Source organism: Diabrotica undecimpunctata, chromosome 6, assembly GCF_040954645.1.
Source record: "Diabrotica undecimpunctata isolate CICGRU chromosome 6, icDiaUnde3, whole genome shotgun sequence".
Classification (NCBI taxonomy): Eukaryota; Metazoa; Arthropoda; class Insecta; order Coleoptera; family Chrysomelidae; genus Diabrotica; species Diabrotica undecimpunctata.
In genome coordinates this window covers 94,591,330-94,613,523 of record NC_092808.1, presented here as the reverse complement: position 1 = coordinate 94,613,523, position 22,194 = coordinate 94,591,330, and the positions used below count along the sequence as shown (strand labels likewise).

Below are 22,194 nucleotides of genomic sequence, written 5' to 3'. Positions count from 1 at the left end.
TAAATTCGTAATTTCGTTTCAATGTTACCGTGTCCATTTCGCTATATGGTGTAATCAAGGAATCATTCCAATGTATTGACCTTTTGTACTTGTTCTCTCACGTCTCTATGTCTTCATAGCTGAACAGTGTAATCCGTAGGTATTTTATCTACATTACTTGCTCGACTCCATCGATTTCTAATTTAGGTCTAGGTGGTTCTTTACTAACTACAATTAATTGTCTTGTGTTGTGTGTTGAATATGTGGAGTAGTCTTAGTAGACTATCTTTATCTTGGTTTATCCATATTGAGTTGTTTGCGTAGCAGAATATTTTAATTTCTTGGTTCCCATTATATGTAGCCTTTCTTTGTTTACGCTTTTGATGACTTTATTTATGATTAAATTGAATAATACAGCATTTAATGAGCCTCCTTGCATATAATACTCTCATGCTTTCTTGGCAATTTGCTGTGTGACGAATACTGCATCTGTATAGGATCTTCCCGTAGGAAAAAATTCTTGCTTATCTGCTAAGTTATTCTGTGGTTTATTCACACAACCAAAGTGTTATATAAAAAGTTAAGTCATCTGTAGTTTTCTGGTTATTATTTCAGTATTTTTGAGTAGTATGCTTGTCATCCATCTTCTCGATATTTTATTGTTTTATAATTTTGATAATTAGTGCTGTTAGTTGTTCTGTCATTCCTGGCCGCTTAATATTTTATTTGACTTCTCATCTGTACCTACAATTCTTCTATTTAGCCTTTTTAAGTGTTGGTTGCACTTTTTGCTTGTTTTGACATATTCGTTAGCGTGTCCTTCTTGTGTGTTCTTTTGGAAACGCCTTACGTATTGGTACCATAAGAGGTGTTTCACATATACTGCACATTATACTTATTTCTAATAATAACAGGATTTAAAATCTGAAAATTTGCACTTTGTTCATAACTATCGCTGCACTACTATCACTTCGGATAAAGTCGGAAATTGTCATGAAGTTCGCTATGTTTAATAGAATTTATTACACAGGAACTAAATAATTTTTATTTTAGAAATTTACACGGGAATCCTATTTCTAAATGTAAAGTTTCCACAAATGGCTATTTTATTTTTTAATTTCAATTCACTCTGTCAATATTTTGAAATGAAACTCTGTATTTTATAACTTTATCAAAATAAGAATTAATTATCTCTCAAATAGTATTATTATTAATAGTATATCTTTTTACTCCAGTCGTTATAGACGAAAATGCCACTGAACCTCTAAAAATCATCCGAACAAGCTGAATTTTGCTGAGAATGTTAATTTTGGGACCCCAAAAAAGATGCAAAAAGGTTTATCACTCCCACCCTGGCTTCCCGATATAACTCCCCCTCATAGAGGGGGAGGGAGAACGGAAACAATCTTTTTGCCAAAAATCTGTACGCCGTAGAAAAAAATGTTTCAAATAAAAAATGTAACTGAGATAATTTTTAACAAAAATATTTATTAGCACTTTTTGCATCTTTTGATCAGAGTGTCATATCGACAAAAATCAAAATGCGTTTTAAAGGAGAAGAGTGCAGCTTCCGTATGCGATTTTTGTTTTTTGCCGCAAAGTTTACATTCTCTGCAAAATTTAGAAGTCAAATCTGTGAGACTGGACTAATCGAGTTAATTGCAGTTTAGTGTTGGCGGTTAGTGTCAGTATCAAATTACAAAAAAAGTTACCATGGCAAAAATACCGATTTTCAGAGTTGTCTAATGTGCGGTCTACGTTAAACACCCTGTATATAGTTTGATAAATCCTTGGTGTTTTTGTCTTATTTCTCCGTTTGAGATATGGTAAATTCTATAAATCCGATACGCTGTTAAAATAAATGTTGGACTCAAAAGTAATTTTATTGTAGGCCTTTTAGTATGTATTCTATTTTATTAATGTTGTTTGTTAAGTCCCCAATTTTTATTTTTTTTTGAGGAATGGAATTAAATATGTAGATAGAAAACCTTTATAAGCTATTTTAAACAGGTTCAATATATTTTAGCTTTATTTTGTTCTAAAATCCCTATTACTTGAGTTTTATCCATATCATATAATAATGCGTTTTTAATTAATCCTGTTGAATATTGATTTTTTAAAATACCTTTAAGGTTTATAATTGCTTCGCAAGTTATCAAACTCTATTGCTAACTTTTTGCCATCACCGGTATTGTAAAAATACAATCCTTTATTCTGTTGGTATTTCATTTCGGAATCATTAAATTAGCAAATGTATTATATGCTTGGAATTGTCACTGATGATTGCTCTAGTGAACTATTATACAAGTAACTATATTATATAGTTTATTCACCTAGAAAATCAATTTTATGATTTTAATAGCAATATAAACTACAAAAATTTATTTTGTGATTGTAAGGGAGGTGACTATACTTCTACAAATATGGTATTGAGGGTCGTGACCTCTAAGGACCACATACACAGACCATCAGATATATCTCAACACCGCGTGTTATAAAACCCAACCAGATTTCTATTACGTAAAAATTCATAATGTATCTTTTATTTCAACATTCAAAACATATTTTAAACATTTCTTCTATTTTAGCCAATTTTTACATTAGCACATATTATATTATAACGGCCTATCCGTCTTTTGTTAAATTATATTGACCATTGCTAGCCAATGCCAGTAAAACCATAATTAAGTGTGTGCCTTATATAATATTAATTTTTACGTCTAACACTCACAATTTTTGAGTTCCTGAATGGTCTATAATGAAGCTGGACGATTTCGAATGCGTCATTCACGCATATCCCACAAGTTCTTAAATGGGTTTGGGTCGCGCATAAACGCTAACCATCCGTAATTTAAATTTTGCCTTACTAATTCTTTATTTAAGCGTTAACGAAATCCAAAGAAAAAAACATCTTTTTCTTTTGATTTCGTACGCTATGCAGCGTGTAGACGTTATATAGACGAATATATAGATGCTTCTTCCGCGCTTATTATCGTACTGACGGTACGAGATATGCCGCATCAGTTTCTTATGTCTCCGAACCATGAATGTTGCTTTTGGGTCCGGACCTCTTCGACCTTCAACTTTACCTAGCAAAATGATATTTAGGAGGTTATATTTGTTATTTCGTAGAATATGGCCAAAGTATGAAATTTCTCGCTGCTTAACGAGATGTAACAATTATCTTTATACATTAGCTTTTCTTAGGACCTCACCACTTGTTACATTGGCCTCTACACCATTCAGAGATCTCGCTTTAAGTGACCAAGTATCACTTCCGTACATCAGGAATGTCCATATGTCCCATTTCAAGAGGCGGATTTTAAGGGTTAAAGAACTGCACGGCGAAGGAGGTATTTATCAAATTTAACGAAGGCGTTTCTAGCCATTGCTACTCTTATCTTCACTTTCAGGCGACAGTCCCACTTGCTGTTTAATGTAGCTCCAAGGTATGCAAATCTTTCAACCCTTGCGATAGCTCCATTAGTTATATTCAAATGAGCTTCTATATGGGGTCGTAGGTTGATTATCTTATATTTTGATTTTGCTACGTTGATGTTAAGCCAGTACTCCTCTCCTCCATTTATGATATTCACTAAATATTGCTGCTCCTCTTTATTGTTCGCTATTATGGCCGTGTCGTCAGCATATCGTAGGTTACTAATAGGAAGACCATTAATTTTGATGCCTTATTCGTTCTGTTGTGCAAGCTGAAATATCTTTTTTAATGTTAAATAGTAGTGGGGAGAGCATACAACCATATCTTACGCCTTTTCTTGTCTCCATTTCTTTTGTTTGTAGGCCGTTGACGATCCTTAGTTCCACTTTTTGATTTCCACAATTCCTATCCACACGGTGAACCATTGAATGACTGCTATTATCCATTTTAAAAAACAATGAACAGATCTACTGCTTTCAATTAAGACAACCTTACGTGGTTTGAACTTCGTTAAAATTCATCATTTAGCTTAACTAAATAATATTTTGATGTGCGCAGTCTTTTCTTTGTTGGTTTAACAAGTCATTAACTAGAACTTAAGGTGTTATAACAAACGCTAGAAACATAGTTGTTATTAACTTGTTTAGCTAAACTATATGCTTATTAAAATTAATTGAATGGTTTCAAGGAATGAATTGAAAGGTATAACTCCTCAAAACAATAATCCGATAATTTTATGGAATACTGTACTTTTCCGCTTCTGCATGCTAATGTAAGAATTTTTGGAAATATTCATATACTTCATTCTCTGCTTTAATAGGCGATTCTAGAAATATAATCAAAGTCATTAATTTGAAAGGCCTCGAGTGAACAGTTTCCCAAACCAGCTAGATATATTTTTCGTCCACGGTTATATGGAATATTTCATAACCAATAAATTCTTCGTTAATGCCATAAATAGATCAACGTTATAGCTTTTTAACTTTTCGAAAAGTTACTCTGAAGTTGTAACTAACTTCTCTTTTAAATATAATAATTTTTTAAATGTTTTGAAAAATCACGCTGAAAGTGATAATTTGAAAGTTTATTCCTCAAATGAAATACCACAAAAATTATATTACTTTAGTACAACAAAATTTATAGTATATAAGATATCCTCGATATGTTTTTATATGATACTAACAAAAAAATAATGGCAATAATATATAAATGAAATGTACAAGCATTATAAATCATTGTCTTAAAACTCTTATTGGATATGCGAATCTTCTATAATAGGTAAGATCTATTATACAGAAATTTTGGAAACTGATAATACCTTATGTACCTTTTCTCCCATTATTTCTCATCAGCGGTCTGCAGCCTAAGTTGAGCCTCGGCTTTCCATAATTTGTTTCACTAACCTCTGCCAATTTTCCTGGAGTCATCGTCTAGAACCATCATTCCACCTCATTCTTGGCCTGTCTCTACTCCTATTTTCCCCAGAAAATAATAATATCGGAGGATAGTTTTTATTCGCCCTTTACAGGTATTTTAGCCTATTTCAATAAAGAATATTTCGTCACTGCCATCTGCAATTTATTTTATTATTTTCTATACATATCCATGTAATTTGGATTTCATAGTTTCTACCAATTACTATTCTTGAAATCTTTCTTAAGGTGAGATAATTTTGATCTGTTTTTGACCCCTATGTCAACACTGAAGGATGCATGTTTGTTATAATTGTTAGTTTGATTTTATCTTGAGTTTCTAATTTTAGTTGTTTACGTAATCAAAAATAACATCTATTCAGTAGTAGCATCCTACTTTTTCTTTCCTGCTTTGTAGAGTAATTCTATACTAGGTATAGGAATCTATTTAAGTCAAGAGTATAATTCACCGCGCAAAAGCTTTTCTATACCACACCAGTGTTTCTATATTTAGCTCTGTTGTTCGGAATCAACGTTATTACTTTGTTTTTCTATTTTATTATGAGGCCCATATTTTTTCACTTCCGCTGAGAAGGAGAAACGCATTCTTAAGTATCTGATCGATGCATGCAATCAGGTCTAGATCATCAACGTATGCCATACTTTGCGTTGATTTATTAAATATACGTCTACTATATTAATAACTTGGCACCTTTTACATTATTCCTAAGTGATATATTGAAGAAAGACATGCCAGAGCGTCTCTGGGTTACAACCCCACACGCGTTTCAAGTGTTTGCCTTGTATTTGCTCTTTGTAGATCTATCTCCTCATTGTTATTCTTTTACAAAAAAAAGTAAACTAAAATGATATAAGCATCTATATAGTAATTTCCAGAAATATCGGAGTTAGCAGATTTTTTGTTAAATTTCGAATAATAAAAATTGCTAGAAACTATATCCTTTTTATTTAGTTTTCATTAAATGTACACTTTTTGTAATGCATCTCTTTAAATCTTAATTATTAATTATTCGAACCACCATTATTGCTGTTAAATGCTTCAAACAAGTAGATGTAAGTAGTTATGTTTGTGTAATCGTTTCAGGTTGTTATATCCACAAATTTGGAATTCGAATTAATCCATTGATAACTAAAAGTTATCCAGAGATTCTTTGAAAGTTGAATCTAAATTTGATTTTTGGATTGCTCTGTCCAATTAGATTACTCTGTCCTCCGACTACACGATCGGAAGCTAAGGCATTTATTCAAAGGCGTATTTGCAAGTTATTCTTCTTCTTCTTCAGGTGCCATCTCCGCTACGGAGGTTGGCAATCATCATAGCTATTTTAATTTTTGAGGCAGTAGTTCTAAATAGTCTAAATAGTTGTTTTGAGCTGCAAACCATTCTCTCAGGTTCTTAAGCCATGAAATTCGCCTTCTTCCGGTGCTTCTTCTGCCATCTATCTTTCCTTGCATTATGAGTCGCAGGATGCCATACTTCTCGCCCCGCATCACATGTCCGAGATACTGTAGCTTCTAATATTACTAATATTAGTAATATTAATACTAATTATTTCTTTAATTGTAAATTCAACTTCCTTCTCTTTACTTATTCTTCTCAGTACTTCATCGTTCGTAACTCTATCTACCCAGGAAACCCTCATAATTCTTCTATAGGTCCACATTTCAAAGGTGTACGAGTTACCTGCTGTTTAGAGGCGTCCTCCCGCTACTGATTTATTGCCACAATTTAGTTGACAAGTGGCACTAAAATAGATTCTTTTAAAATCTGCGTTTTAACTGGGCGCTGAAATCATATATATATATATATATATATATATATATATATATATATATATATATATATATATATATATATATATATATATATATATATATATATATATATATATAAACTATGTGCTAAACTGAATCATTCATATTACATCTTCTATATATAAAGCTTGGGCGACAATGTCTTCTGATGTCAATGTCTTCAGAACTTCGTTCACAATTACCCAAGTTGTCTTTTATTTCATTAACACACATGGTAAAGTATTGAAGTATTCGCGTACACTTAAATTAGGTACACATTAGTTGCAAAAAACCAATTCATGATGTAATAGAAATGACCAGAGACAGAAATCTGTGGAGATGCACCAAACATGATATCACGAAGACCACTAGACTCCCTCCAGGGAGTTGAGATTGAAGAGAGAGTTAAATTAGGACAACATCTCTTAAATATTTACAATATTGACAAAGTAGGTTAACAATGAGAAAAAAGGATGAAATATTCGTTTACAGCTTCTGGGCAGAATATAACATTTCATCATACCACGTCTTTCTTCATATTAAAATTGAATTATAGTTTATAAATTGCAACTACTTACGTCAAGACTTCTAAAGAAAAATTATAATCATTATATTTGCCGCTTTGAAAATTTAACAAAAAATCTACTGCAACTCAGGCATTTTTCAATATTACTATATCAACACATAATATTGACTCATTTCTTTTACTTTACACCATTTTTAATACAATCTTACTTGTTTGCGCATTATTTAATGTATAACAAAAAAAAGTGTTTTTAATTGGTAATATGCGCTATAAAAATTTAAATTATTTCTTTAAATAACCACCTACATGTATCCAAAGATAATGGATTTTTACAAAAGAAACAAAAAAACATTATGTAACTTCATGTTTTTCTGTTTCTTTTTTTTTGCAGAAATAGTAAAAATGAAACAAAGAGGACTTACAAATGTTATCTTTTATGGATAGTAAAGTGACACAAGAACCTTTAATGTTAATTAACTCTTGTAATAATTGGGACAACATTCAGGATATCTTATATGAAGTATGTCTTTTTAATTGAATTATGAGATGTTTTATGAACTTTCCGTTTCTTAAAAGTGGTACCCGGTTAGGATCTAAAAAAAATTTAAATAAATCTACCCTTTAGCTTTATGCGTTTCGCTGTCCGAGGATTAGTGCAGCTAAAACTGCAACTGATACAGGAAACTGATGACGGATTCCAATTCAGCATTAAAAGTTACGCGGGTAAAAATTATGAAACCGAAAGTGTTTCATTTCCGCTTCCGAGAACACTAGCAAAAGTTTCTGTTGTGATTGTGTATTAAATTCTGCAATATAATGTTCATATACTACTGTTGCTCAATGGAAACAAGTTTTAAATCTGTAAGCTAGTTTTTAGTCAACAAATTTAAAAGAAATTCAGATATGAGTCTTATTACATTAGGGATAATATTAATATTACATAACAGATATGATCCCCTTCTCCCAATATTTATCTATCTATCTATCTTTCTCTCTCTCTCTCTTTCTCTCTCTCTCTCTCTCTCTCTCTATATATATATATATATATATATATATAATTTTACTTAACATGTTTAATTATTATATAATAAATCTATGATCCGACTGCTAATTTTTTCCAAATTTGTATGATACTTTGATTGACAATTCCAATGATATACAATATATTTATATCAGTTTTTTTCAATAATTTGAAGTTATTTGTATAAGTAGATACAACGAAATAAACCTTTGCTATTAGCTTGTTAAAAAATTGGGATTTATTCCCAAAGAAATATAGCTTCTCAAGTTAAACTTTGATTTGTAAGACAACAAATAAATTTTAGATTGTAAAATAAATTGTATAAAAAGACATGCTTAATAATCTAGTTTTGTTTCTGAATTAATTTACTAAACTGTTACGTTAATCATTTATTCTAAACTCCATTACAGCAAAAATGTTACCTTCCTTAATAGTCAAAAGCACATATTACGAATGGGAGTGGTATGACATTTTAATTCTATAAATCTCGTTGTGCTAAAAGCTAAATGGGGCTATTTCTTTTTAGAAACAAGAAGAAGAAAAAGAAGTCAGAAAGAAAAAGGAAGAACAAAAAGAAAAATCAACTCGCGACCGGGACAGATCTCATAGCCATTCACCTAGTCCAAGGAGAAGAGAAAAAGATGAAAAGAAAAGAAGACGATCAAGATCCAGGTAACTAATAGTTACTATTTTTATGAAAATTATACATCCTTTACCATTCTCAATGTTTAATCATCCAATTACCTGTGGCTTAACGAATCTGGTGATACCAGGATTATTATACATATAGTTGTTCCTGCTCCTTATTTGTCATATCCAACTTTGATACTGTTTCCTTTTACAAAGCTCTGAAAATTTTCTTTTTCCATATTTCTAACTTGTTCACATGGGTGTTCACACAGGTGATTGCGGAACTGAAATTGTTTAATCGTAATAAGTTGTAACCTATATATTTTCAGGTCCCATGAAAAAAGCCGGGAAAGAGACAGAGACAGGGAACGTGAAAAGGAAAGAGAACGTGATCGTGATAGAGAAAGAGAGCGAGAACGTGAAAAAGAACGTGAACGGGAACGTGAAAGAGAACGCGATAGAGATAGGGAACGAGAGCGTGATAGAGATAGAGAGCGTGAAAAGGATCGCGATCGGGAAAGAGATCGCGAAGATCGTAGGGGTAGTAGAGATATGTTGAAAGAAAAAGAAATGGAAGAAGAGGCCAAGGAAAAGAAGAAAGCCGAAAGAAGAGCCAGAGAAAAGGAAGCTGCTTATCAAGAAAGGTTAAGGTAATAAGATTTTTTTTATCCACAGTACACTTTAAAACAAACTAAAACAATATAACCGGTAAGACTTTACTCTTTTCATAATAAAGACAAAAAAGAATTAAAAACTGTATTAATTGATTCTGTACCAACTATTACTTTGTTGCATTTAGTAGTGTGACACTTTCCATGTAGTTCTGATAAGTTCGTAGATATTATAGCCCACAATTTTTATTTTAATAGTGTTAATTTTATATTCCGTTCAAAACATGTGAGTGTTTACACTTCCTTGTCAGTAGGCCACTATCTCTTTATGAAAAGTTGTTAGTGTCACCAACAAATTTTTATCAAAAACTTACCGGTGAAATTTGTACGAAGTTATACAAAATACATGTAGGTACAAATTTGAGGTTTATTTCTGATATATTGTAACCTTCAAGGTCTAGGTTTTAGGTTTTCGGCGGCTATGTGTAACCATTGAAAGGTCCATCAGAAATGGTGGGTGCCAATTGGTAACAATATTATTACCTCCGAAAGTTGGGAGCAAGTGTAGAACAATAAAATACAACTTTCTTTGGGAGCCAATTGTTAGGCCTCATCTAGTTCAGTCTCTTAGGTTAGTTTAGATGTGAGAATGGTGTACCTTAGAAAAATGAGTTTGGCCAGGAAAGTAAACCAAGATATTAACTAATCATATTTATTATACATAAAAAAATATGAAATTGAAATTTTGATATTAAATTAAAATCAAAGCAAATCTTGCCTACAGCTTTACAAAAAAAGATTTTTAAATGATACCCATGGCTTCTGATGTTGTCTTCAAGTAGGTAAAGGATTGTAGAATGTAGCTGTCGGTTCCTAGTTCCAGTTGGTGATAATAGTATTAAAGTCTAGGGATATGTTGAGTTCCCATAGCAGCTGCCACCTAGCAGTATTTTATTACTAATGGTCGGGAAGTCTTCACCTAAAAAAAGGTGGACAAAAATTAAATTAGACGAAAAAAAAAGATAATGAACCTTGTGTTAGCAACTGCATATGTTTTAAAATATTTTCTTGCCATATGAAAATTGAAAATAATTACAATAATAAATAACAAATTGGCAAGGATAAGATGAATATAATAATTATTAAACAAATTAAATTATATTAAAGGTACTAACTGCACATGGTTTGGAGGTTAGATATGTATAAAAAGACACTGGATATTGGTTAAATATTAAATATAACTTACCCCAGAGAAGTTTTAACAAGACATGTAAATGAATTTTCAACAGAAATCTAAAGCTAGCAATATAACTAAATTATGTGAAGATAGTGACATTAATGAAAATGTTTCCGGTTAAATATGCGTCCTTAAATGATCAATGCTACAATACATTTTAACAAAATCAATAATAATTGAGTATTAATTAGTGAACTACTATTTTAATGGGGATAAGCCACAGTTGAAGTTTAAAATAAGTTTGTTGGCGTTTCAATTTCCACTTCGGATAACGTTCTCAAAAAACAAACATTAATAGATTAAATAATTTTTTTTTGTTACTTGGTGAACAAATCTTCTAATAATTTAATTTTATCTGACTCATTTATATTGATAATTCAGACATATTATACATTTTAAAGTAGACGACTTTAAAATTAATGATATTGCCAATATTGCTGAGTTGCGTTCCTGGGGCGACTTTGTTGTAAGATAGTTCATTCAATTACATGAAATCAACTTTAACTTGAGAATATCTGTCAGAAAAATCATTGTGATATGTCTTTAAAATGATTACCACATGCCATGATGACAGTAAAATTCTCCTGTTAGCGATAGCGATTCTTCAAAACTCGGATTTTCAATTTGCTGCTCCGCCGTGTAATATATTGTCTCGTTTTGTTTATTTCTATTGCCTGTGTTTAGTATTTATGCGAAGTATTCTATCCATCTCCTTATAATGGTTTCCTTCTCTGTTAGTAGTTCTCTGGCCTTGTCTTTGCATATCGTCAAATTTGGTCTAAATGACTGTGTGCTTTCTTTTATAGAATTGTTTGCTTTCGTGTCTGCTGCTATGCTCCAGGATTTCTTTTACTTGTTTTTTCAAAGCCTTTCTTTTTTTATTCTGCATATTTTAGTCGCTTGTATTCTCTTCTCGTAATTTCCCTGCCATTTCTGGTGTTTTTTATACTTTCCACTGCAGATTCCGGTATTATTGTTTTAATTGTCTCCATTCCTTCTCTGGAATATTTCCCTCTCTGGTTCCTTCTTTCTTTGTTGGGTTTTTGAATCCTTCAGCATTCCGTTTTTTAATTCGACCAGTTCTCCTTTGTGCCACTGACTCGATTTTCTGCCGCAATTTTGCCTTCACAAGATATAGTCATCTGAGTCAGAGATCGCCCCGCGATACGTTCAGTCATTAGGTATATCTTTTGTCTATCTTTTTGAGATGAGGATGTGGTGAATTTCATTTACTTAGTTGGTTCCTGGTATTTTCCACGTTCCTTTATGGATATATTTTCTCTGGAAGTTAGTACTGGCAACTACATAATTATTTGCTGCTGCGAATCGTGCAACCCTAAGTATATTTTGACTTGTTTCGGTATGCAAACTATGTTCCCAAATATATTTACAATAGTTTCTTCTTTTCTCAGCTTAGCATTAGAATTGTCTAATGTTATAAGAACATCCTGTCTTTGGATTTTATCACATACTTCCTGTAGTTCTCCATAAAATCTTTTAACCTTTTTATCAGCCTCTTCCATCGGTGCATATACATTAACCATTGTCACTTTTACAGTGTACAGTTTAATACCTTTGAGTCTTATGGTGCATATTTCGTCTGATACTGCTGTAAATTCGATAACGAATTTCGCAATCATGATTACTATAAACCCTACTCCTTTTTCACCTTGTCTGATTTCGTTTCCGGAGTAGTATAGTCAGAATTTATTTTTAAGAATTTCTCCCTGGCTCTTTCATCTGATTTTTTTACATAATTAATAAACTTGTTTTTTTTGTCAGAACATAGTAAATTTGATTTTCTCTTTGTTATCCCGATTTCATTCATGTGATTTGATGTACGTGCTTATGCTTATATCTGGTACTACTTATGCGGGTTGTTTAAAGTACATTCAATATTCTTAGCAAATTGACTATGAATAACATTAATAAAATAATTTTTATTTGCAGAGCTTGGGAAACTAGGGAACGACGTAAAGCCAAAGATTATGAGAAAGAAAGAGAGAAAGAAAGAACAAAAGAAGAGGAGAGAGAACGCGACGCTAAAAGGTTAAAAGAATTCTTGGAAGATTATGATGACGAAAGAGATGACCTTAAATATTACAAGTAAGAGTATGTAAAAAACAATGCACGTATTAATACTAAAGCGTAACATTTTTGCAGGGGCAGGGAGTTGCAAAAGAGGTTAGCTGAGCGTGTAAAAGAAGCAGATGGAGATGTGCGCGATAGAAGTAAGGAAAAGGAAGAAATAGAAGAACTTAAAAATAGGATATTTTCTGGTGAACATGAAGATCCTAGTGCGGAATTCGAAAGGGTAATTTTTTTGAATGAGTTTTTTATCAATGATTAATATTTGCTGTTTTAGATAAAACGCGAAAGGGAAGAACAATATAAACCAAAGTTATTGATTGATGTAAATTTAGAACATTGGAAACAGAAAGAAAGAGAAAAGGAGAGGGAATTGGAAAGACAAAAAGCCCGCGAGAGAGAAAGAATGCGGGAATTAGATAGAGAAAGAGACAGACAACGAAAACGAGAAGAACGAGAAAAGTAAGTGAATTTTTTTTTGTAATATTTATAAATCATAAAGTCACAAAATGAAAAATATATATTTCAATTTTTTATTTAGGGATTATTAATTTTACCGAAGAACTAAAAGAAGAATGCCAACTATTTGATCAGTAAGATTACATTTTGACATTGCCCACGCATTGGTTTTGTTGCTTTTCTTTTACTTTTATGGTATATTGAACATAATATTTTCTATTTTATTACGTTGAAGGTACATTATGGAACAAGCAGCTCAGGAATTAGCAGCAGTGGAGGCTGAACCAATCGATAGTGATAGTGATATGGAAGCTGATAATCATTACAGTCCTGCTCCTCCTGAACCAGACAATGTTTCTATGGATAATTCTAATTCAGCTCAGGTAATTTTTAAATTACATAAGCTTGTAAGTAAATTCATTTAATGAAAGACGCAAAACTAAAGATTTAATATAATTTCTAATATAATAAATAATTTACTATGGAAACCACAGTAATCTCTGTAATATAGAATGTATTTTAACTCATCATTATAAAAAACATCTCTACCATTAGAATGAACTTTACCACTTTCCCTCTTTCTGAAATCTTAAAAAAAATTTTTAAGTTCTTGCTTAAATTGTAACGGTTATATTGCATACCACATTGAGATCACTTGTAGGGGGGTAGGGGGAATATATCGACGAATTGCTCGATGATGAAAGAGGAGATCTGGAACACATAGAACTTACGTCACAAGAAATAGGTCCATACATTACAAAAGAAGAAATATTACACGCATTAAAAACAATGTAGAGTGGGAAAAGCCATGGACCTGACATGCTTCCCGTAGAAATCCTTAAAATTCTAGATGAGGAGCACATTGATGTTTTAGTGACACTCTTGAACCAAATTTATAGTTCAGGCGTATTACCCAAAGAGTGGTTAACGTTGATTTTTATTTGTTTCCCCAAAAAGAAAAACGCAAGAGAATGCAGCGACTACCGTACCATTAGTTTGATGTCTCGTGTGCTAAAGTTACTACTAAAAGTCCTCCATAACCAAATATATTACAAACTGAACATAGACGTTAATGATTCACAATTTGGTTTTCGCAAAGGCCTAGGAACGCGTGAAGCTCTTTTTTCACTTAATATACTGATACAAAGATGCCTGGACGTCAATCAAGATATATACGCATGTTTTATTGACTATAATAAGGCATTCGATAAAGTAAGACATGTACAATTAATGAATGTCCTGAAATCAAAGAAGATTAACTACAACGACCTCAGGATCATATCAAATTTATACTATAAACAGCAAGCAAAAGTACGTGTTAACGAACAGCTGTCAGAAGAAATTGGAATTAGACGTGGAGTGAGACAGGGATGCGTATTGTCGCCAATTTTATTAGTATATATAGTTTACAAAGCCGAATAGTTTACAAGGTATTTAAATATATGCAAATACTATTTCCTGAAGATAATCAAACAGTCGAAAGGATCATTCAACGAGCGAGTATGTTAACAAACGCAGAGTCAAATAATACACTCAAATTTCCAGCTACACCACTTGCTAAAAGGAAAGCAACCGTGACAGACTTGATGGACTATGACAAACAGTTCATTAGAAATACCATTCATCGTTTTTATGGGACTTAACGTTGTCGTGTATCATTGAAGCTTTTGCAGAAAAGGCTTGAATAGATGTACGAATGGACTGGAAGTGTGAGTTCTCTCCACGGAATTGTGAAAGATCTGGGATTTAAATGGAAGAAAACGAAAGATAATCGACGTTTATTAATTGAACGGAATGATATGCATTAAATATTTGGACAAAATTAAATATTACAGAAGCCAAGGTAAGTCAATTGTATATGTTGATGAAACCTATGTACATGCAGAACATACTACGCCAAATAGCTGGACAGATGACATTGGCAAAAGATTGCTCAAAAACATTTGAAAAGGAAGTAGGTTGGTTATTGTACATGGTGGTGGGGACATGGGTTTCATACAGAATGCCCTTTTCTCCTGACAGGAGATTATATGAATTCCGAAAATTATGAAAGAACAGTTAATTCCCAATTTGCCTGTTGGATCTGTTGTTGTTACAACTGTCATCTCTCCAGCTATTTGGCGTAGTGTGTCCTGCATGTACATAGGTTTCATCAACATATACAATTGACTTACCTTCTATAATATTTAATTTTGTCCAAATATTTAATGCATATCATTCCGTTCAATTAATAAACGTCGATTATCTTTCGTTTTCTTCCATTTAAATCCCAGATCTTTCACAATTCCGTAGAGAGAACTCACACTTCCAGTCCACTCGTACATCTATTGAAGCCTTTTCTGCAAAAGCTTCAATGATACACGACAACGTTCAGTCTCATAAAAACGATGAATGGTATTTCTAATGAACTGTTTGTCATAGTCCATCAAGTCTGTCACGGTTGCTTTCCTTTTAGCAAGTGTTGTAGCTAGAAATTTGAGTGTATTATTTGACTCTGCGTTTGTTAACATACTCGCTTGTTGAATGATCCTTTCGACTGTTTGATTATCTTCAGGAAATAGTATTTGCATATATTCAAATACTTTGTAAACTATTCCTTTGGATTCTGGTGTTAATCTGATCTGTTTACTAGTACCTACTACACTTAACCATCTCCATTCTTCAAAATAGTTCTAAGACAACATAATGAGACTAAATTACGAACTCGTTTGAAATCCAGTGACTAGAAATTCTCGGAAATAATTCTTATCAGTTCTTTGTATGTCCTTAACAAGTCGTTAAGGAGTTATTAATAATGACTTTATAATTACGGTTTTAAGGTTACTGATACTAAATTAGAAAACTTAACTTTTACCAAGTAATAATTTTGTAATTAGTGCGATTTCAAATAATTTAATTTGTTTAATATTGCAACTCCACTACATGCGTCTGATCATAGATATTCTATTGTCTGCTCGATTAACTATTTCGTGGAACGCTCGCCACTCGATTTGATATAAGCTGTATAATTTATCATCAATATTTTGTTAAAACCTTGTATATCTTGATCATAAAGAAAACATGTTTTCTTGATCCAATTAAACAATATTTATTTTTAATCAACTGACGTTAAGAAGTGCTTGACCACAGTATACCTGTTAGGTCTACTGTGGCCTGACAATTACATTGAAAGGTAAATTTAACCTAAGTTAAATTATGACATGAAGTTTATAAATTAAAATATTCTAAACAAAAATATAAATACTCTAACATCTACATCTAAAATACTACAATATAAATTCTTGGCATATAATATATCGGCAGCAAATGATACAAAAACAAACTATTAAAAAATATGACATTACTAATATCTGAAATGCAATATCATTTTCAAGTTCACATTTATGGAAATTTATATATATATTTAGGGATTCTACAGTATTCACTGCCTTCCCTCGCTCAACCGTTTCCATCTCTCTCTGTTGTTCCATTCTCCATCGTTTAGTCCTCTCTTACTCATGGCGTCGTCTACTTCGTTCCTCCAGGATTTTCGGGGTCGTCCTCTTTTCCTCCTTCCTATGGGGCTCCATTCGGTTATTCTTTTTATCCATCTGCTGTCGCTAGCTCTTCTTACATGTCCATACCACTTTAGTCTTTTTTGTTCTATATATGTTAGTATGTCTGTTTCTATTGATGTTCTTTGCTTTATTTCGTCATTACTTCTCCTATCCATTCTTGTTACTCTGCAGCATCTTCGCAGGCATTCCATCTCTGTTGCTATTATCTTACTGCTGTTTTTCTTGTTTATGATCCAATTTTCGGCCCCATATGTCATAATACTTCGCACTAATGTTTTATAAATCTGCGTTTTTGTCTTCATATTTAGGTGTCTATCCCACCATACTGAGTTAAGTTGTCGGATTGCTGTTCTTGTTTGTCCTAATCTTTGTGTAATTTCTTCCTCTGTTGTTGCCTTTTTCGTGATTATAAACCCCAGGTATTTGAATTTATCCTTTCCTTTGATTGTTACGTTGTCATCAATCTGTAGATCTTCTATGTCTTCTTCACTTGTAGATAGGTACTCTGTTTTCGCGAGGTTAATATCTAGGCCAGCCTTGGTATATTCTTCTTGTAGTTTCTTCATCATGTAGCTGAGGTCGTCTTGGTCTTGTGCAATCACTACTTGATCGTCTGCAAAACTTAACGTATATAGGTATTCGTTCCGTACCGGTACTCCCATGCCTTCGCATTTTCTTTTCCATGTAGTCAAGGCTTTCTCTAAGTATATTTTGAATAGGGTTGGAGATGTGGAACAACCCTGCAGGAGCCCTTTTGTTGTGGTGAAGTCTCCTATGATTCTTGTTCCCATTTTAATGGACACTTTATTTTCTTTATACAGAGCTTTTGTAGCTTCTATGAGTTCCGTCTGTATTTCTAATTTGTACATTGCCTCCCATAGTTCTGACCTTGGTACAGAGTCATACGCCTTTCTCAGATCCACAAATGCCAAGTGTATATCTCTATTTTTTGCTTTTTTCTTTTCCAACAGTTGTTCCAGTGTGTATATGTGGTCTATGCATGATCTTCCTGCCGTGAAGCCTGCCTGATCCTCCCCGATTTTGCCTTTTATCGCTTGCTCTATCTTTTCTCGCAGTATCTTCCCATATAATCTTCCTATTGATGATATTACGCTTATTCCTCTGTAGTTTTCGCATCGTTTTCTATCTCCTTTCTTAAATATAGATGTCATATATGCCGCCGTCCATTCCTTTGGGAGCTGTTCTCCATTTATGGCTTTCTGAAATATCCATTGTATCATCCGGTGTAATTTTTTTGATCCGTATTTTATAAGCTCAGGTGAGATGCCTCCAGGTCCCGGTGCTTTCTTATTTTTGATTGCTTTTATGGCCGTTCTCATTTCCCTATCTGTTATTTCTATTTCTTGTTGTGGGAATCTGCTTCGTCTTCGCCTGTTTTCTTTTCCAATGAATTGTGGTCTTTGTTCTGTTAATAGTTCTTTGTAGTAGTCCTTCCATTCTTTGTCCTGTATATTTCCCAATTTAGTTTTTTCTTTTGAGTTTTGTTTCAATCGTCTCAGTACTTTCCATGACTCCGAAGTTCTTGTACCTCCTATATATGTTTCAATATTTAAGCAGATTCTTTCCCATTCTTCATTCTTTTGCTGTGTTATTTGTTTTTTCACTTCTCTATCTTTTTCTCTATATTCTTTATAAACTTCATCGTTGTTTGTAGTCAGCCATTTTCTGTATAGTTGCTTTTTTTCTTCAATTATTCTTTTTGTTGGTTCATTTCATGGAAATTTACTCTTTATAAACATATATACATCTTCTTTATAAATAGATATATGATTTTACTTATTTGTAAAAAAAACCTATTATATTGTCGTAATTAATTATATTGAGAAATTAAATGATCTCCGGTTACAATTCAATCCTATTAGTTGACAGTCTCCAACCTTCAGATTTTTTTTTGTTTCCGTCACTCTAATAATTAATTTGTAGGCGTTCCTTAATAATTTTGCACCTTTATTTTTAATCAATTCATTATATATTTCGTCTCATTCTGCGTTTTTTTGCTTCATTTTTTATGAGTTTTTATTGTCATATTTTATTGTTTGTTTTATATTTTTATATACGATATTCTTCCGTAGTAATAGATAATATAATTCCATAATCAATTAAACTCCTTTTGCAACCAACACTTCCCTTGCTTTGTCTCTCCTTCAGTATGACTTACAATATGTACAAGTTAATGCCTTTTAATAGTACCTTCATTAGTACCTTAGTTTCTTTTAAGATACTCATTTGATTCAAGATTACTCAATATGGAAACTCTAAATATTTGAAAAATGTCTATTATATGCTAACGCTGGGGATAGAATATTTCGGGCGAATTCTTTTTTCTAAACCAGGTAGTTATATGTGACGTCATGTGGCACCATCCCCACCCAAAATAACCTTACCAAATAAATTTTACAGCACCCATTTCCTAACACGTTTTGGCTGCGTTGAGTTGTGACATTTTACTACATTTTTTTTGGAAAATTTGGTATTTTTTTATTTTTACAATTTGATTTCCTTGAAAGAGCAGGTATGGATATGCCAGAGGAGAGTAAGCCCTCAATATTGAACCGTTTTTTTCTAGAAATTCAATCAAAATTAATGACTTTTTGTATAATTTGCACAGTTTTTAGTGAGCCTCTACTCATAGATACTACATAAGAGTTATTTCGTAATAAAGATTTGAGTATCTACTTTCATAAACAATTTTCAAAGTTTTCACAATTATTCACAATATAAACTAAAAATGAAATTACTGTGAGTAGTAAAAGCTGATTTATTAATTTGTTATTTAATATATATATATATATATATATATATATATATATATATATATATATATATATATATATATATATATATATATATATATATATCGAGAAAAGGAGTACGACCGTCAATCCAAAATAAACTAAGGTACACTCGAAGAGTGGTGGGTTTTTCGGTCAAAGTGGAGAAATAAAAGACAAAGAAGTTGGCTACTTCATCTATTTATTGAAGACGTTTCGCTTTCTGCTCAGAAAGCATCATCAGTTCATCTAAAAAGAACAATATGAAACCAAACATCCATAGAGAAGTTAAAAAAAAATGTGTGTTACCTTACACAGACATGTAGCAGTCAATGATATTAAAAGTATAAAAAAGCTTCCGAAACTGGACATTTAAAGTTAAAGTTGTATAAAACAATTAATTGAAACTAGGAAAAGTTTGCAATTAAACAACATTAGCACAGCAAAAGAACATGTGGTAAAAATACATGTATATAAAAAAGTTATATAAAAACTTAAGTAAAAAACATTAAAGTTTATTTTGTTGTATAAAAGAACTAGAAAGATCATGAGTGCACTTCCAACAATTTATTTATAATCAATTAGATTTTCATTTTAACTTTAGGTATCATTATTAAATTATTTAAGATTGATGTAGTAATTAAGATAAAAATAAAGTTACCAGTCTTAAGCTTACTGAGACTCGCAGGTAAATGAAGTGACAGGTTTAACACCCACGCACCCAACGTGAATAGATATTGTTCTTTTTAGATGAACTGATGATGCTTTCTGAGCAGAAAGCGAAACGTCTTCAATAAATAGATGAAGTAGCCAACTTCTTTGTCTTTTATTTCTCCACTTTGACCGAAAAACCCACCACTCTTCGAGTTTACCTTAGTTTATATCTATATATATATATATATATATATATATATATATATATATATATATATATATATATATATATAATCAATAACCCTTCTTCCCTAAGGTGTTGGGTGTTATTTAATATTAAATTTTAAATTTAAAAAATGGTTCAATATTGAGTACTTACTTACCTTCCTTTGACATATCGATAACAGCCCCTTTCACAAAAATCACTTGAAATATAAAAATAGAAAAATCACAAATCGTACAAAAAAGTGTAGTAAAATCTCACAACTAAACACAGCCAAAAAATGTTAAAGAAGTGGGCGCTGTAAAATTTGTTCAATACGGCTAGTTGGGGTGGGGGTGGTTCCACGTAACGTCACATACAGCTACCTGTTTAAGTAACTGTCGGTCCGAAATGCTAGTTTTTGAAATATCCATTTTTAGCCAGTTTTTTATGTAAAATATCACTCTGTGGTATACATATCTGCGAGCTAGCGTTCCACGTTAAGAAAATAACATTAGGCTTATGGAGATCAGTGTTGCCAAAACTCTCAGGCATGCGGTTTACTAGATTGTCGATATATTTTTCGAATTTCCATTTTCAATTAACATTTAACTGTAAAGAATAACAACTGAAGAACCACAAAGCCTTATTATCATTATGTAGTCTCAGAGAACGACATAAAATCGCTGACATACGCACACCGTATTATTTTAAGTTGCAATTAGTAATTAGATATATGCATTCCAAGCGGTCCGTTTATTTGCTTTTAAATCTTTAATAGCCGGCAAAGTGCATGATTTAACTAAGCAATATTTTCTACTGATTTCTATGATTCATGGTATATGATATTCTTATCGAAAAACAAATAAACTGTCGTTACTATAATTAAAATAAGATAAAATAAAATTATCTTTTGTAAATACTATTTATTTAATTAAAATCACTTTCCCTACTTTTCATCTCTTGTTTCGAATGGGCACTTTTGGTCAATTACGTTAAAAAACTTTAATTTAATTCATGTCTGTGAAAACGAAAATACAAATTATACAACCCTGAATCGTGCTTGTATTCATCGTGGCATCGCTGCGCTTCTATCGTCCATAAGAAATACATGGCCCTATCTCCGCAATGTTATTTTCTTAACGTGAAACGCTCTATACGGCTAAGTTTTAGATAGTGTTATCTGCTATTTAGACATATTTGAGCCCGTCACTGTTTCATGGGTAAAACGAATTTGTTATAGTATATCAAAAAAAAATGAAAATGTTTGCTTAAAAGAAAATAGTTAACAATTTTAAACTTACCGTTTTTATCGTTTTAGTGGACCCAAGTGCAAGCTCCAGACGAAGATTCCAAGCATTCGTTTATATCAAATCATGACGACCACGTAGCTCCACCTACTGGTACGGGAATGAAGATTACCTTATCTAAACCAATTACTTTACAATCACCAACCAGAGATTCAAAGCGACGAAAATCAGATCTTAGAGAAGTGTTTAATCCAGATGAGGACGATAGCAATACTCAAATTAAAAAACGGAAATTAGTACCCTTAGGTAAGATGTTACAAAATCAGAATGTTCCGCGTAAGTATGAAAATTACTGGAAGAAATTAAATTTGAATACAATATTTTAACTATTTAATAATAATAATAATATTTAGTAATACTTAGTTCTTCCAAAACGTAGTAATTTTTTAAGCAACACAGTTTTATTGCTTTTCAAAATATCGACCTTTTGCTTAATTGTCCATTATTTCATAGATTAAAATT

General features: G+C 32.0%; 1 protein-coding gene across 2 annotated transcripts in view; it reads left to right on the top strand.

Annotated features, from left to right (window-relative positions):
- Nucleotides 1–22,194, top strand: part of LOC140443577 (RNA-binding protein 25) — a 54,089-nt gene that overhangs the window by 23,026 nt on the left and 8,869 nt on the right. For both annotated transcript variants that reach the window (XM_072534912.1, XM_072534911.1), the window contains exons 6-12: nucleotides 8,719–8,864; nucleotides 9,152–9,472; nucleotides 12,621–12,776; nucleotides 12,834–12,984; nucleotides 13,036–13,220; nucleotides 13,453–13,600; nucleotides 21,744–21,978. In XM_072534912.1, the coding sequence (XP_072391013.1) occupies nucleotides 8,719–8,864; nucleotides 9,152–9,472; nucleotides 12,621–12,776; nucleotides 12,834–12,984; nucleotides 13,036–13,220; nucleotides 13,453–13,600; nucleotides 21,744–21,978 (1,342 nt within the window). The remainder of the gene's footprint in view (nucleotides 1–8,718; nucleotides 8,865–9,151; nucleotides 9,473–12,620; nucleotides 12,777–12,833; nucleotides 12,985–13,035; nucleotides 13,221–13,452; nucleotides 13,601–21,743; nucleotides 21,979–22,194) is intronic.